A 17671-nucleotide genomic window follows, 5' to 3' on the forward strand; every position below is an offset into this window, starting at 1 on the left:
CCCTGCGGGCAGGGGGATCTCCCCCTGTGCAGGCAGCCCTGGCGGTACACGGTCACGGTCATGGCGCGGGGGTCACAGGTGTCTGAAGGACCGCGCGGGAGGAGGGTGCTGCGGGTGGCGACACAACCTGGGCCCTGTCCAGAGCGGCCTCTGCCAAAACGCTCCTGGTAGATACTGCGCGTGGTCAGAGATGCTGCAGAGGGGCCGAGAGGACAGCAGGGCCTTTGTCTTAACCCTGAAATGCGAGGAGGCAGTCTCAGCTGGTGAGCTGGCGGGGTCCCCTTACACCTGCTTGAGTTTGCAGGTGTCCGGGGAACGCTGTTGCTTTGCTCTCCGGCCCTCCTGTGCCAGGCTAGGCAGTCTGCTCTCCAGATGCTCTTCCAGGCTCTTGCTGGGCAGGTGGCAATCTGTGCACAGGAAAGCCTGTAAAATGTGCGGTGGGGTGAGCAGCTTGTTCATGGGTCTCCTGAAAATTTGTGTGAGCAGATCCGGGGTACAACCGTGTAATTTCCCCACCCAGAGGATGTTGCATTTCTGTGTTGAGGTGACAGAACACCCACATCATTTCCACTGCATTTCAAGGGACGTGTGCAGGTACTTGTGTCTTCCCCGTCTCTGTTTGGGTGGCCTTAGCCATCATGGTGCCAGGGCACCGCCTGCGGTGGCACAGCTGGGCACGGGACAGGACCCTGGCTGGCTGCTCTCCCCTGAGGAGGAGAGAGGTTGCGTCCTGGGGCAAGAACTCGGGCGCAGCACAGTGCCATCGCTAACGGCAGTGAACAGACACCGTGTTCTCTTTATGGGCTTTTAATGAGTTGACGCTGTGCTGTCTTTATGGGCTGTTCATGAATTGAAACTGTTCTGTTTATGTGCTTTTATGATGCTGATTCTGATGTTACATATACACGATAGGCAGAAATGCCCCCTCTGTCATTGTTTTCCTCCTCTTGAAGGTATATATGCACGGTGTTAAATTTCTGTGTTTATCATTAATATGTAGTTTTATAGCCAGGACTTCCTAATTCAGGAATCTTTTCTAAAACTAATATTGATGCTTCATGCTGAGAAACAGCACTCGTCTGGTGAGTATCTCTCCCCGAGGGATTCTGTGCTGCGAATCTCTTGCCTCTCGCTTGGCGTGTTGTTACTGGCGGTTGTGAGCTGTGCGCTAGACGAAAGCCGAGCTTTGAAAGGTGGCTGTTGGCTTGTGGCGGAGGTAGCGCAGCGTGTTGGAAACTGCCTTGCCAGAGCACTGAGGAGCAAAGTCTTAAACGATGCATCGCTGGGATACTGAACGCTTGTGCTTCCAATGGACTGACTGGTCAGAGTTTTGAGGAGTAATATTTTAGTTCCTACCTGTGGGTGGGAGGAAACACGGGTCGCTGAGTTACTGATGGTGGATGGCAGTGTTTCTCTCTGCCTTCTGAAGTCTCTGTCCCAGCAAGTAATGCCAAATCTGCGATGAAAGATAATGGACCTCCTTCATCTCAGGTCTGAGCATGAAGGAGAGGGGAGAAACAAGTCACCTGCTTCAGTTTCTCCTGGCACTTCCAACTTTTGGGTTGGAATGTAAGTGCTTTGGACACTCCCCAATAAATAGGGATATGAGGCAGAAATGGGGTGTTACCGGAAACTACTAATTGAGAATTCCTGAATGAGTATAATCATATAGTGATGTGTAGCCTTAAGGGATTTGTATAGTGTAGATTTTCCCCTGCTATTCGTGTCTGTAGGAGGCCTCAGTGTTTGGCTGTATAAATTCATAAAGAAACTGTCTGGCATTGCCATAGGCAGAGACTGTGGTTTTTTGCTACTGGGTCTTTTCCCTGATACTTGGTGTCATGCACATACTGGGATGTTCTAGGCACGTTTTACCAGTTTTTAAAGGAATTCTTAAAGTGTCTAAACACTTTGGTTTGAATTTTCTGGGGAGATGCAGTGTTTGGTTAAGATAATTCTGTTGTTCAGCTCATGAAAAACACAGCACTGCCTCACCCATATTTCAACAAATCTAGGACAATCATTCAGCAGAGTAAAGAGGGTTTTTGTGGTTATTTCCTCCGTGTGAAGAATAAAAAGAGGAAAGAAATCTCAGTGTAGCTAATGTTGCCTCTTATAGTGCTTTGTTTTCAGAAAAAGGAAGTTTGAAACATAACTTTGTAGTTTTTGCATGTCTCGATCATTCTCATTTCTCAAGCTAAAATTAAAAAAAAAAAAAGTTCATTTGCTCAACTCTACCGAGTTCTCTGATTGAATTTATATTGCGTGGTTTCCTTTGGTGGCCAAATTTAAAGATAGTGACATCTCCAAAGAGAAGCGTTCCCACGAACCTCCCCTGTGTGAAGCGAGCTGACATCTACACAGCTGACGAGACGTGGGGAAGTGAGTAGGCTCTGTGTGCGAGGAGCTCCTCTCCAGGGGCAAGGCTGTCACGGATTGAAGGGCAGAGACTCCAGGGCCATTGATCCAGGAAGAATGGTGTCCCGGTGAGATTAATCGTCTTGCACCAGAGGATAGTGTGGCTTTGCTCTGTTTCTCCTTGTAAGGTGGAGAGGTTGTTGCGACAGTACCAGAGAAGAGCGATAGTCCTTTTTGTGGAACAAGAGTAAATGTTGTCTTGCAGACAAATTAGCGTGGCTTTAGAAAGGGCAGAAAGAATAGTAAGAGTCTAGACAGGAAACACTTACAGCATAGGTCAGGATTTCAGCAAGAGGGAGGTAAGAATTTTCTAGGAAATATTGCTGTAGAAGAGCTCAATATCCTCATTAACGTCCGACACCCCCAGTAAAATACTAAGAGAAATTACATTAACTGTTCTTGCCAGCTCTAATGTTAAACAAATATTCCAGGTGAGCAATAAATCGAGTAGATGAATTTGCTTCTCTTGCCATGATAGTTGGTCATCTTTTCCTACCTTCTAAACAGGCACTGTGACACAAGGAGACACACACAACTAATAGAAGACTAAAACTCATTACTGCTAACTGATGCTCTAGGTTTAGTATGGTTTTGGTCAAGCCTTTACGTTTATAGTAAAGTCTCTAAAAGTTACCAGTGTGGATGCAGGCACAGGATAAATCTGGAGAGAGCATTAGCAATGCCTTACTTCTGTGTGGTGCTGATTTTTTTTTCCTGGCTCTATTTCCACTCTCACTTAGGGACTGAGTAAACTGAAGTAGGCAAATACAAGTAAATGGTCGTACTGGCTGTCCTCGCTCTGAGTTTCACTGATAGACAGCTGTGAACAAATTTGGGTAGTATCAGAGGAATTTCAGTGTTTTGCTTATTGCACAGAATGATGCTCTTCGATATCACTTGTGATGCTGAAAGCGGTGGGGGATCTGAAGGGGGTGGTCAGAGCAGAAAGCGAGCTCCGCAGCCATTGCTGGCAGTCCCAGCACACTGCTGGACCCTGTGATGCTGCAGGTGGGGTGGGTTTTGAGCCTTGTCTCTGCGAATCCAGTCTTCCTCCTCGGTGCGGGAAGGGTGGTTTTTTTGCACGTTCCTTGTTAGCATCTGTCTGCAGCCTGAGCTGCTGAGCTGGTCACGTGCTAATGAGCTTGTTTTTATGAAGTGAGTTCGTTTTGTGGTGTAATAGGCTACAGTCTGAACTTTCCTGTTTATTTTTTTCTTTTTTTTTTTTTTCCTTCCGTTGAAGAGTATGTCTTTGACCTCACTTTAGTAGGCTTGGGAAAGAGTTATGGTAAAAGAAGGGTGACAACTGGGGTGACTGGATGTAGCTGTGTGCTGTACTTCTGTAACTGAGCCAAAGATCTGCAGGCACACCAGGGTCTATGAAGACAGGAGATGCAGCTTGACTTTTGCTGAATACAGATCTTACCTGTCGGGGAGTGAACACCCTGACAGCTTACATCAGCATCTGGAGAGCCGTAACGGCTATGACACGTTTTGATGGTTTTCAAGCTCCCGCATGCTATGGAACGTGTGTGAAATTCCTACTCTGGATTTGGGGCGGGGAGGGGAAGATGATTCACATCTTCCTAGTTGCCTGCGATGCTTGGTAATTAAAGGCAGTCTTTAATGAGACAAGGTAAATATAGTGGATGCAATTGTTTTTTTCTCCTTGGAAATACAATCTCAACTAGTGTTACACCCAAGAATGAATGATAAGCATATTCTCAGTGGTGACGTGTAGCACAACTCAGACGGCAGCCTTGGCCAGTGGTGGGAAGCACCTGAGTACAAGAAGTCCTATAAGTTACTGAAAAATTTATTGCAAACTACTGTGCTTGAGAACCATACTTCTTATATTGCAATGAAGTTTCTCAAAAGGGGGTGGAGAAAAAGCTACAAAAAATAGCATATTTTAGGAAAACAGAATATAAATGTCTTCAAACAACTTATGCGGAAAGCAGCTGAGTATCTGGATTTGATTTTTGCTGTCACTTCTGCCTTTCTTTAATTGCCATGCATTAAACCACCTTTACTTTGTACTGAAATGTATGGATGAATTCTCATGGATAGTAACTGCCTTGACTGGAGGGTAGCATCTTAATAGCGATGTGGTTGCAGGAACGTATCTGATAATGCCTTCACAGCATGCTGGAACCTAGTGTTTATCTAGACTGCTGCGATAGCTGCAAACTGCCTTGTCCTTGCTAGAATTTCGCCTTGTGCTAATTAGGTCAGACTGAGTACATTTTTCTTCGCTGGGTGAGATAAGGTCTCAATGGGTCAGTCGCTAGAAGGAGCGTTGGGTGCTAGGTGGGACTTGAGGTGGCCAATGTGTTACTGGATTAAGGACATATCTTTCAAGATTTGTGTTTCTCGGAAAGAAAAAGGCCCGTCCCCTAGCAGCAACCTTTGTAGGAGGAAGATTTGGGGCAGGGTTGTCTTTTGCATGTTCTAATTTCTGCTTCGTTGCACTTGTCCCTTTCATTGGATTTTTGATTAACTAGTCTGGTGCCCTCTCTGAGGGTTGCTAGTGATGTGTGAAACATTGCATGGGGCAGTCAGCATGGAAGTAGGTTCTTTATAAGGTGAGGGTCAATGCAATGGAGATACCTGCCATAACGGATGCTTTTGTTCTGGGGGGTGCCAGTGAAGGGGCGTGCTGCGCTTTCAGCCACCGTGGAGCGGTTTTCTCCCAGTGAGAATCCCACAAAACAAACTCTCGTCTCTTCTGTACATCAGCGGGCTTGTTGTCAATTTGATCTCTGCTGAAACATGGGGAGAGAAAGTATGGTTTTGCCGGAAAAGGAAAGAGAACTGAAAGTTAAAGGGAAAGCTATTTGCATTAAGTTCTAACTGTTAATGTGAAGGCTGCTTTTCTCTCTTTAGTTCTGCTAGAAAGCAAGGTGGTGCCTTCCTACCCTTATATTTTAGGTTGTCGTAATAGGAAGCGCTTTGTTGATCAAGACAAACACGCCCTCCTCCTCTGATGAATTTTGCCCATAAGGAAGGGAAGAATAAGGCATTGTGCCTGAAACCAACTCCCAAACTGGTGGTAGCGAAGGGAGGGAAGGAGAGCAGAAAACAGGGGGAGAACTGTCAGAGTATTTGGAGAGTTGAAAATTGTACTCTTTTAGTGCCGTTCCTCTAAGAGGAAGCCTCTCAGAGTTGCACTCTTCCCAGAAATCCCTCCCAGTTTTGCTAGCTTCATATGATGATTCACTCCTTTGTCTTCTGCTTCCAAGCTGCTTTTGGGGAGGCAGGCCGCTTTCTGAGCACTGCAAAGATTAACCGTGCCCTGCTGTTTCTGTAGGGGGTGTCCTAAGAGAGTCTCCAACACTGTCCAAATGTCACAGTGTCACATCCCCCACTAATAAAGGCACTTCTGGACGGCAGTGGGGAAGTAACAAGTGCAGAGCAGCGACGTACAAGAGCTCGGGACTGGATACGAGTGAAATGTGTGGTTGGAAATGACAAATGTAGAGAAGTGATTTGCCGGAGTATGTACTTTTGGTGGTTCATTCCAGGGAAGGAAGCAGCCCTTCCCTCCCCTGTTTTCAGGCCAAGGAGGTATTGACACTGTACTTGCTGTAGCCTCTGAACATAAGGGTTACGTTCAGGAAGTTTCTCTCTGCTTTTTTTATACCTTTTTTCCAGCAATCACTGTAATTAACGAAACTTCTGCTGCAGTATGTGTACTATGTTATTTCTTGAGAAACAACATAGCTCTGCCTATGCTTGTGTGACAAAAATGCTGTATTACAAAGAGGTGCACTGCAGTGCATCTGTCTTCTCCAGACGTACATACATGCTGTAACGTGAGAGAAGTTGAAAGCAATCTAACTGCTTTTGCTTCCTCTTTGGGGATATCAGTGGAAAGAGTGCAGGGACGTGGATGTGCTTTTCACTGGGGCAGTCACTTACTGTGATGCTGGTTTGAAACGCTGACCTGAGGTGATATTCATAGTGTTGAGGTTGCGCGACAGCCTGCTGGGGACGGGAAGAGAGGCTGCAAAAGCATCTGCAGGAGTCTGAATGTCACTGCAGCTTGGCGGTGCTGGCTCGGGGAGGGTCTCAGGGGAACCCCTGGCATTTAAAGCCTGCGTGGGGGCTCCAGCCTGTTTCCCAAACGATGGAGCAGGCCTCCGGCAGAGGCTTCGAGCACACAGTGCCTTCGGAGTTGCAGTGCGAGTTCTGGTGTGCTCAAAATGGCTGGTTTTTAAGTGAATGCAGCATCTTGGTCCCACTCTGAGAGTTTTTGGAGGATCTCAAAAACTAAACACCCCCTCACCGCCCCCCAGATGTGTGGCGATTGTTTCTGGAGATAAATGGTGACCAGGAGGATAACTGTTCCCTTCCCCCCTACCTTTGGGTTGGGAAGCTCAGGCTCCTCTGATGAGCTCACTGATTCCATTGCCATGAGCTAGTAAAACGGTTGCTCTTAATCCTGCCTGCAATCCCAGGCGACCAACCTCCCGCTTCCCGGGGGAGCAGCTCCCGAGCCAGGCACTGGCAGACTGTTGATGGGAAAAGTAGTTTACACATGCAATTTATTATTGTTTACACAGTTGATGTAGAACAGTTGCTTGCAAAAACTGATGCCTTATAAAGGAAACTTGGACTGTAGACTTTTGTTTGCTGGTTGTTCAATTAGAGGATCTGGCTGATGTTGCATATGCAAATCACTTATAAAGTGATCTGCAAAAGGCCACTTTGTTGCATGCATTTGTTTCACCTCACTTGTTTTTATAAGGTCCTTAAGAGCTCTCTAAGAACATAATGAGTAGTACTGGCCTTGTGTCAGAAGTTTGGCTGTGATGTGCAGGATGAGGACGTAATGCTGAGCTCTGCTGGGCTGGCTTTGTGCCGCCGTGCCATTAGGAAGCACAGGAACTGCTGGAGCCCCTGGGAGCTAGTCTAGAGAGGCTGCATGGTCGAGCTGGTGCAGTTCTGCAGCTTTGCAGCACAGGACACCTGGTTTTGACACTGTCTTTCTGTGTGTCCTTGAGCAAGTTCTCTCTGTGCTGACCTGCTTTGTTAAATGCTCCGATTCCTGCTGATGAAAAGTGATGGTGTATGAGATAGATACTTGTAAGACAGTAATTGGAATGCGAAGCTTTCAATTTGAAACCTTCTGGAAAATTTGATGTCTTCTCTGCTGTTTGTGTGTCGTTTTTTCTGGCCTTTTACAAGGCAATCCAAGCGTGCTTTGCTCTGAGATTTGCTCTGTGCTCTCCCGTGTGCATCAGGGCCTTTGGCTTTTTCTATTTGGGTTACAGCTCTCTGAATATGTGTGGTGCCTTGGCAATGTGGTGCTGTGTTGTTTCTTAAAAGTAGATCTTGTAAGTATGCGATAAGAAGCGATGCCAGTCTAGTGGCAGAGGGATCTGCCCAGTGCAGCGCTGCAGACCCACACTGAGCAGCCCAAGTTTCAGGGGTCTGTGGTAAGTTAGAGACCTAAACTGGAATCACAGGCTGCCTCCTTCTTACTGAAGGGGCTTTTCCTGAAATAGTGTTTTCTTCCTTGTGCCTTATCCTTCTGATTGCTTTGTTTCTTTAGCCAGTGTTTCTGTTCTGCTTTCTAGGTTTCCAGCAGGTTTCTCTGTTGTCTTCCTATGAAGTTGTAATCCCGCAGAGGTTAGGAAGAGAACGGCGAGAGGCTTCCAATGTCTCCTCAGTACAGGTACTGGGCAGTCTTAAAAATGCCTTCAGTTTAGTATCTACTTCCTAATGAGGTCCACCCAAAACCTGAAATTCTCACAAAACACTATCGGACTCATCTAGCAGCAAACAAATATCCATCCTTACAAAAGCTATTACATCTAGCATTGTCTTGAGCGGAATTATGGTAAATACCTCCCTGCTCCAGAGATTACAAGTTGCAGCAATGGATTTTTGATCTGGGTGTAAAAAGCTGTATAATGAGAGTTGTTAAGCACTGGAATGAGTTTCGGAGAGGTGGTGGAATCGTTATCCTGGGAGATACTCAAAATCTTACTGGAGGAGGCCCTGAGCAGCCTGGGCCAACTCCATAGCTGGCCCTGCTTTGAGTAGGGGGTTGGATTAGACAACCTCCAGTGGTACTTTCCAGCTTACATTATTCTGCTGTAGCCATGTAACTAAAGACTGCACACTTCAAAGTATTTGGATTAGACCAACTGTGTTTAGTCACAAATCTTATAAACATTGGCAGAATTTAATATTAACAAAAATGCCTTGCAGTTTATTGCAGTCGTTGACTAGTACTCCTGCTGTGATATTTAATGTAGTGGTCAGGCGATTCAGCTTATCCGCTTAATGTTTAAGGACCCTAGCTGCTGTGTGTAGCACTTGGCTAATGTGAGGCTGTGGAGGTACTGGCTCACTGTGAATGTTCAGTAATAAAACTGTATTGTCCTTTCCCATCTGTAACTAAGAGGGTTTTTTGTGGAAGTCTTAGAAACAAGGAATAAGAAAACCACAAAGCTATTTTGAAATAGCTTCCTTCATATGACTCTTCCCCAGTTACACAGGAAGGGATGCCAGGTTCCGGCGGTAGGGACAATTATAAAATAGGTTTCAGGCTCACCCACACGTGGTTATTCCTGGTCTGGTGCAACTAGCAAGGTTTAAGAAGGAAAGTTTATTAGTTTAGTATCTGGCAATTTCAATGTGTGGACATGGCAGTCGTTTTGTCTGCTGGATGTCAGGGAACCAGAGCAAATCCTGATGGCTGTGGTCAGCTTCTCATTGCAAAGTCTTGTGGTCTCAGCGAAGTCGGCTAGGAGCACAAGGAACACCCGCTCCCCTGACCAGCGTTGGGGTACCAGCAAGAAGCATGATGGGAGAGGCAGCTCAGATCGACAGAGTTCTGCATCCCTCTAGGAGGTGGTTTAAATTTTGTTGGTATGAGCTGCATCTCCAGCAACTACAGCTATATCAAAAAAGGCTAACAATACAGACTAGTCCTGAGTTACGGAAGGTGCAGTAGCAGTAACGGGGCTCGCAGAGACTATTTTCTGCCAAACTTTTGTTGATTTCAAAGAATGTTTTATTCATTAACATGAGTAAAATGCAACTGTTTTTATATTCAGGACAAGGAGTCGTATGCTATTGAGATAGAGGGAAAAGAATACACGATTCACCTAGAAAAGAACAAGTAAGTGATAAGTTTCTTTAGATTATTTAATTCCATCTATTGTGTCCAAATAACAAGCTGGCAGGTAGCATGCGAGTTCTGATTCTTGAGGTTCTTTGAGAAGTGCAGTTACACGCTAGCTCTGCAAAATCTGCAGAGGAAGACGGCAAAAGTGGATTCAGTCACACAGTCTTGGCTATCAGCCAGAAATTTTGTTGAACTCCGGCAACCCTGGTGATCCTCTTTCAGTGAAGGAAGCAGTAGTTTGCTCAAAGGGGATCTGGGGAATTGCTGAAATGACACTCTCCATTTACATCTAAAAATAAACAAACTGAACTATATTTCAAGTAAATATTTTCACTTTCTTCTGGGTTTTGTTTATTGTTTCAGGGTCTTTTTTTCCTGTCTCGGTAGCACAAAAATACTAATAAATGAGGAAGCTGACTTTATATCCAAGGCCTCAATATCCATAACTTATAGACAATATAGATGTTGTCTGTCTTGAGTTTAATTTTTAAAGGGCTACTTGCAGCAACAGCAAGTTACCATTTGTCAGGCTATTGCTTCTTAAAACTGCCCTCATAATAGACAAAAGAGACAGAACTATTTAAATGTACAAGCCCCTAGGGATATCTAGCTGCCACTTGCCCAGCCCCTGATGCTCAGAAACATGGGAATTCAGCTACACCACATCAAGGGATTTACCAGTATAGGTCAGCAGTCTTAATCGTGGGAGACTTTCCCAATGCACTTCCTTCCAAAACTGGGGAAGAGAGGTGATCTGCAGCATATGTGACTAAGTGCTGTGATTTTTTTTTTTTTTTTAATTTTTAATTCTGCATGAAAGCAAGCTTTTAGCACAATTTAATGGGTTTTGATGCTTGTTTTACTTGTCCAGGGTGAGGTGGTTGATTTGATTTCATTAACGGTTCCACCATTCTGATATCTTGGATTTTGCTGTGGAAATGCACAATTTCTTTGTTAATTTTGGGGGGTTTTCCTTTTGAATGTTTCCTTATTTAATTGCAATTTACATATTTGTGACACTTTTGATTAGGATCATCTTATTGCCCTGCTATAGTGTCATAGTCATTTCATGAAATTCCTCTTGTATTCCTTCTCTCCTTTCCTTACAGAGAACTGCTGCCCAAAGATTTCACAGTTTATACCTATAATAAGGAGGGGAAGTTGCAATCTGAATATCCAGATATCCAGGTAGGATTTCTGTCTTTTTATACCCTTACTGAAGGTGACTTGAACACTGAGCATCTACAAGATGAGGGAGTCGTGTTATAAAGTGATAGTTGTCTTTTTGGCTGGGCCACCTTCTAATCCCGTGCGCGCGCTGCACTCTTCCTGGAGAGAAGCCTTGAGTTTGGATGAGGCTCTAGCCTGGAGCTTGTAATAGACCCGTATTTTCTTATGTGGAGGTGATTGCTGTCTAACTAAAAGCTACTCTTTTCTAAAAAGGAAATGCTGCTCTTAGCTGTCAGATATCTCGTTATCTGAGCGCGGTGCTGTCCTTGTCATACAGCACAGTGCAGTGTTGGAATCGCTTCTGGACACGGGCCCTGCTTCTCACGGGGACCAGAACGCACGGAGCAGAACTGGGGTGGTCTAGTGACTGAGTATAGCTTTTACTTTTACACACATCAGTCTTCCAGATTAGTCCACAAGTCAAAATGAATGCTCAGCTGCTGACCCATCTTTTCAGTTGTGTGAGGCTGTCTGTTAGTGTCTCTAAGAATTTTTGAGGGTTGACAGGCTATCCGTTAGTCCAGAAGTTTGGGAACTACTGGAAGGGATGGATGAGATCAAGTCTGGAGGACCTTTGAGAAGGATGTTACCTGGGTAGCATTGGAGTTACTCCACTGAAAAAGCAGTTGCAGCCCTCTTTTCCTGTACAAGCAGGCTGCCTGATAGGTTGCCTTTGAAAATTTAATTGCTTCTGTAGAATAAGAGTAAAAAGCAGCTCGTGTGATACAAAAAGCATGAGAGTATTTCTAATGGCTTCACTCTTCTTATGTATCAATGTTGTTCTTTGAAAGGGAAGTGTTAGTCGTATATGATTCATAGGATCTTGTTTTTGAAAATAGAGCACCTGAGTCAGCCAAGTATTTACTTCCCAGTTAAAAGTGATTGAGAGGAAAAATGTTTTTTCTGCACGAGGTCATGAAAGTCACAGTGGCCCTGAAAGATTAGCACATGCCTTCAGTGCTTTCTGCATTCGTTGCTGAAACAACAGGCAACATGATCTACCTGACCCCTATAATAACGTTCAAAAATGCACTTGCCAGAGAAAATGGAGTGTATTTGCCCCATACTACCTCCTTGTCTAGTTTCCAAAATGTGTATATACAGAGGACAAAATGGAAGTGTTCTGTCTCGTCAGAGCTGATGAGGGATGTACTGCGCAACTGAAAAGTTCTGGCAGCACAGCGCCTGTTGGTGAGGATATCAGGTGTTGGCCCTCTTCTTGCTGGAGAGAGGTTACATACAAGTCAAACATTCTGCAGGACTGTTTTCTAGAAGACTGAATGGTGATTTGGCCGAAATTGGTAGGGAGGGGCTGGCCTCGAAATATTTGAGGCAGGGTGGAGGACAGAAGTTGAGAGTAGGATGGCTTACGGTCAAGTTAAGAAATCCAGTTGCTGGATAATGCTTCTGAGCCCTGCTTGGCTGGTATTTATAACATGTTGGCTGCGCCAGCTCTGAATCCAGCTTCAGGTAGAGTTGACTGAGTGGGCAAGCGGGATTTTAAACTGAAATCTGTAATGAACTGCTGGCCCCATCGAGTTGTGAAGAGCGTCTGCTTTACAGACTAGGGAGGTAGGGATCCAGCTGGAGTGCTATACCCCTGGCATCTTGATTAGCTTCATATATGTAAGTCCTTGTGGCACTAAGGCACAGGTGAGGAAATTTTTAGATGTGCATTAGCGAAGGAAACGCTATTACATTGTGGTAGTGCTAGAGGCATGTTTGAAGCTGTAGACTGTGGATAAAGGGCATGCGGTAAATTTAACTTAAAGCATATTATGTTGTCAAGTTGTAACTACTGCCTGTCAGTGGCAGGCATAGCGATTACACGATTGGAGATCACACTGGGTGTGCAGATACGTGTGGAATATGTGTGTGATGCGCCCTTGTTTTCCTGTGTAGGATCACTGCCATTATCAGGGATACGTGGAGGGGACCCTGGATTCTGTGGTTGCTGTCAGTACTTGCTCGGGGCTCAGGTAGCACAACTCTTCTTTTGTGTCCTTGTTGTCACCCGAGTCTTGTAGCTCGCTGAACCTGAAACAAAATTCTTACTCTGTTTTTAACTACTGTTCAGCCAGGTGGGGATTCATTGAAGAGAGCCAAGCTGCAATAGTGTATGCCTTTGTGCAGTCTTTCTGTGGTATCTTTTATTAACGTAGTTAACAGATATTTGCAATGCCATTAAATAAATTGATTAATGCAATTTGTTATCAGAGTGCAGTAAGTTGTTCTTTGACACAAATTTTGGCTTATTTTCTAATTTGCATAGACGGTCACTACAAAGAACTGTATATAGTGGAAAAACGGAGTGTCGAACACTAGTCTGCAAATTTCACAAAATTGGCCCTAAAGCTTATGCACATCAAATTTGATTGGAAATTTTTTCTGCTTTGGGTTAATTTCCATATCTTTTGGGACTTTGATTTTTTGCAGTGCCATGTCAGACACCAAAGTGGCAATAGTAATTGAACTAAAGCATTTCTGCTTAAGGCCTGTGACTTAGTTTCTTGGGCATTGCAGACTCTTAGAAAAATACTTAATTTGCTGTATTTGTGAAGGCCCTATCCAGTGAAAGGCTGCTTTCAGGCTTGAAGTGTGCTGTTTTGCAAGGACTGAGATATAGACATGCCTTTAGTTATCAAAGAATAATTGTTCCTTTGTTTTACTGTAACAATCTGGGTAACTGTCCTCTCTCACACTACCATATTTTAGGGGTTTGGTGACAATAGGGAACATCACCTATGGAATTGAGCCCATGGATTCCTCTTCTGGCTCTAAACACATTTTATATCGATTGGATAATGTGAAGAAAGAGCCCACGACGTGTGGAGTAACCACCGAAGATCATGAAAGAGAACATACAGAGGAGAATCACCATCCCAGTATGACTCAGCTACTGCGAGTAAGTACTCCACTGTTTTCTCCACAGTCCCCTATAATGCGTTTTGTGAGTGTTCAGCTAAGAATATGGAAGCAGCTTATCAGATTTCCTGGGGTTTAACACATACCTAAAGGTTTCTGATTCAGAGGGCTTTCTACGCTGCTGAAGAACTCAGTTTCTTCAACAAAGCGGTTGCAATTTCCTTCTGCTTCTGCACACAGCAGTGAGAGTCAAGTGGCTAGTTAGATTATTCATGGGCAGAGCTTTTTGGGGCTTTTAAGGGCAGGAACACTACCCTCATTGGAGAGGCTCGTTAACAAAGTTTTGCATCAGAAGCCAGGAGAATATTGTGGTGTTTATTTCATTCTCCTAACCATCAGAATAACAGTTTGGTGTGAAGGTTCCCCTTGTTGTTTAAAGACTGGCTATACAGGAATAAGGTTGCAGTAAAAGCAGGACTATGAAAAACATTGTGTTTCACTTCAAGGTTGTTGGTGTTTGCTTGTTAGTATCTTTCTGCTCCTTTATGAAAGTGTATGCTGTCCGTCCAAAGAAACCTGTGTGAAAAGTAAAAAGGTCTCTCGCTTTTGAAACACGGGAAATCTTTGCGCAGCTAAATTTTAGTGTAAAATACTCATAGAGAAATTGTCATTGCATTGGATTACACTTCTTGGTTTTGGCTTGTTTTCATCTTGGCACAGTGTGCTTTGGGTGTGTCTCTCAAACCACTAGTTGTATCAAGTGAAATATGACAATGTCATGATTTTTTTTTGTTTATACTTGAATTAATAAAATTGAAGTTGTTTAAAACTTTTTTCCGCAGAGAAAGAGAGCGGTCCTACATCAAACCAGATACGTGGAGCTGTTCATAGTTGTGGATAAAGAAAAGGTAGGGATCGTGTGTCATTTTCCCTACCTTCTCCCCAGGAGATGGCTTGAAAAGCCCTCAGCCTTAGTTACTCCCAAATGAATTGTTGAAAGACACTGACACTTTAGCCAAGGTTATGCAAATATGCTAACCTAAAACTGAATAAACATGTTCTGTGCAATACTCTTCAGGAAAAGAGTAAACTGTCAGACATGGAGAGTTTCTGTCAGCAAGGAATCTAATAATGTAAGGAAAACGTGGCAAAAACTGCCTTTGCTGTTTTCTCTTGAATATTGAGCTGTTGAGCAATAGCAGTGAAGATCCTGCTGTCTCAATTAGCATCTTCTTGACAGGAGATTTGGAGCCAGGCAAAAATGTTTTTCATGTTACTGGTCTTAAAATGTTTTGTTTCTTTTTCTAACTCGTCTTTATCTCTTCATGACTAAGTTTCTTTGTCTTGCAGTTTGAAGATTTTGGGAAGAGTGAAACAGAAGTAAGAGAACACATGGTGCAACTGGCAAACTTCCTTGACAGTGTGAGTTAAAGCTATGCTGAGCATAAGCGGGAATTGATGCTGTGTGCAGCAGCCCTGAAGCTCTGTTTACTTGTGTAAACTTCTGCCTTGGAGTCTGTTCTGTTACCAGTTTGGTGAGAATGAAATAAAGGTTTTTATCAAGCCAGGAGCTAAACTTGTTCCCTTGGCCATCGTGTTGATGGCTGGTAGAACTCAGTTGCGCCTGCACATTGTGCTGAAGGAGTGCCAAAGGAGCAAGGCCTGCAAAGTGATGGCAGTATTTACTGGCAGCAGGCTTTGGTGAATGCATCACTATGAAAGCTTTTCAACCTCTAAATTCATCTGCACTCATCATACTTGAGAATTAATTTAGAGAACTCTTCCAACCTGCGGTACATACAGTGAGAGACAGAACAGATTGTTGCAATTATTGCAATTCTTAAGTATTTGTCAAGGTTAGAGAAAAAGCATGTCTTTCAACTTGACTATTTCAGACGATGCTTTTTGTCAGGATTGAGACTCCTTTTTATTTCTGTTTTGGATTTTCTCATTGATCCTGTAGCTAATGAAAGTCTGAATCCCAGGGAAAATGCATTCTGGTGATTTGAATTGTGTACTAAATTTAAAAAAGAAACAAAAAAACCCAAAAACCAAAAACACCAACAAAAAACCCAAACAGAAAAAGTAGATCCTTGCAATAAGATCCATAATGCCAGACCACTTGTTGTTATGTGAAGGTCTTCAGAAATATTTCTCCTTTTTTTTCCTCCCCAGATGTACATCATGTTGAACATCCGCATTGTGCTGGTTGGTCTAGAGATCTGGAAGTATGAAAACATAATTAGCACAGACGGAGGTGCTGGTGATGTGCTGGCAAATTTTGTACAGTGGCGAGAGAAGAATCTTGTTTTGCGCCGGAGACATGACAGTGCCCAGTTTGTTCTGTGAGTTGCAGTTCCCTCCCTTTGACTCTTAAGAAGCTTATTCTACTCCTGTCTGCTCAGCCGTGCTTTAGTATCAAAAGTAGCCATTGTATTTCAGCAGAGAACCCAGTGCAATCTGCTGTATTTTATTTACTTGTGAAAACATTCCAAGTCAACTTAAGCATTTTTAAGAATGTTTCTGCAGTCCTTGAATTCAGTGTCCTCTCTGACAGGTATATTGCTAAATAACAATTTTTTTTCCTGTCCCGCATGTCCTGCAATGTTATACATTGTATTGTATAAAGCTTCCGTTCAAATAATCCTTTGTCAGGTTGTACACTGGTTAGACTTGTAATCTAGGGCTTTTTCCACTTGAAAATGAGCATAAACCTGGTGCAGAACGTTGCATTTTAATGGAGCAAAAGTTGTTTCTGCAGTTGGTATCCAGAAGCTAGCTACATGGTTTGAGCTTTGACACGTACTGTTAATCTGTCCATCCCTACTACCTTAAACCAGCACAGAGCTTCCTGAGCTGTCGTCTCTGCCCCACTTCCAGGACGCGTGCCCCTGTGCACTTCCCGCTCCCGAGATAGCTCAGTCCTTAGGAAGTCACTGCCCAAAGTACGAGAAAGGGCAGAAGCAAGAGCATGCTTCACACGGGGCAACGGCATAGCCTGCCTTTGTGCAAAGCGGTAGCTCCCCTTCCCGCAGGAGCTAGGAGCCTCTTCTCTTCCAAGGCAGAACAGTACCGTTCAGGTGGTGAGGGTGAAATGGCTGAAAAAATACTAATTTTAAAAATTCTTCTATATGAAGTAAAATGTGGTGCATTGTGCTGTTGCACTTAAGCTTTAAGAACTGTGTAGAAACAAAATAAGATGGTAATGAAAAGGAAGTTGACAAGGAAAGAAATCTATGGAGTTTGGCAATGGTAGAAAGGCAGCTAACAGCCAATTAAAACAAATGATTATAAGGGTGGACCATTCACCTTTTTATATTTGGAGGGAAGATGTGGAAGAGGATAACTTTCTCTGCAAACTCGTGTCTTAATTTAAAAGAATAAAAGAACCATGAACAGAAAGATAAAGCTGAACTGGTACACTCGTACCTGCAGTCAATAGTAGTGCTCCTTTGTTAGTGTTGGAAAGCTGGAAAAGCAGTATTTTGTGCCCCACAAGCAGAATTGATGTATTGAGTGGCTGTGCGGATGGGCTGTACCGTTGGCAGTATTGTGTGTCTGTACAGTCGGGATGATTGCCTTTCCTTTTTCTCCCCATGACTGTAGGAAGAAGGGGTTTGGTGGCACAGCTGGAATGGCCTATGTTGGAACAGTGTGCTCCAAGAGCCATGCAGGAGGCATTAATGTGGTGAGAGATCTTTAGTGATACTGTGAATGTGATGAAGATAAGAGTTTTGCACTCCAGACGTCTTCCTGGAGGTGCGCAATCTTTAATAACAAAGCTGAAGTGGCTTAGTGGGGGCTCTTACGTGGTCCCCAACCATTTCTGGCACTTCCATGATATCTGCATCACAACTACTCTGTAGTCTTCTGCATCCTCTGCTCAGCCTTCCCTCTCCCCAGTGTGCAGCACTCGTGAAAAAGGGACAGGATTTCTCTGCTGACATTTTAAGGACCCCTGCCTTAGAAGTATGTGGGAGCTGTGGGTGTTCCCAAATCTGTCCTCTGGTGTCTGCTTGA

At 44.1% G+C, this 17671-nt stretch overlaps 1 protein-coding gene across 1 annotated transcript in view; it reads left to right on the top strand.

The window, feature by feature from the left end:
• Nucleotides 1-190: 190 nt before the first annotated feature.
• The window catches only part of ADAM9 (ADAM metallopeptidase domain 9), a 29106-nt gene continuing 11625 nt past the window's right edge, over nucleotides 191-17671 (top strand). Inside the window, exons 1-10 of the mRNA XM_019471700.1 lie at nucleotides 191-263; nucleotides 7998-8095; nucleotides 9486-9550; nucleotides 10666-10744; nucleotides 12689-12765; nucleotides 13502-13691; nucleotides 14494-14559; nucleotides 15002-15073; nucleotides 15827-15996; nucleotides 17258-17339. Coding sequence (XP_019327245.1) covers nucleotides 191-263; nucleotides 7998-8095; nucleotides 9486-9550; nucleotides 10666-10744; nucleotides 12689-12765; nucleotides 13502-13691; nucleotides 14494-14559; nucleotides 15002-15073; nucleotides 15827-15996; nucleotides 17258-17339 — 972 coding nt within the window. The remainder of the gene's footprint in view (nucleotides 264-7997; nucleotides 8096-9485; nucleotides 9551-10665; nucleotides 10745-12688; nucleotides 12766-13501; nucleotides 13692-14493; nucleotides 14560-15001; nucleotides 15074-15826; nucleotides 15997-17257; nucleotides 17340-17671) is intronic.

This window comes from Aptenodytes forsteri, unplaced genomic scaffold (genome assembly GCF_000699145.1).
Source record: "Aptenodytes forsteri isolate BGI_AS27 unplaced genomic scaffold, ASM69914v1 Scaffold298, whole genome shotgun sequence".
NCBI lineage: Eukaryota > Metazoa > Chordata > Aves > Sphenisciformes > Spheniscidae > Aptenodytes > Aptenodytes forsteri.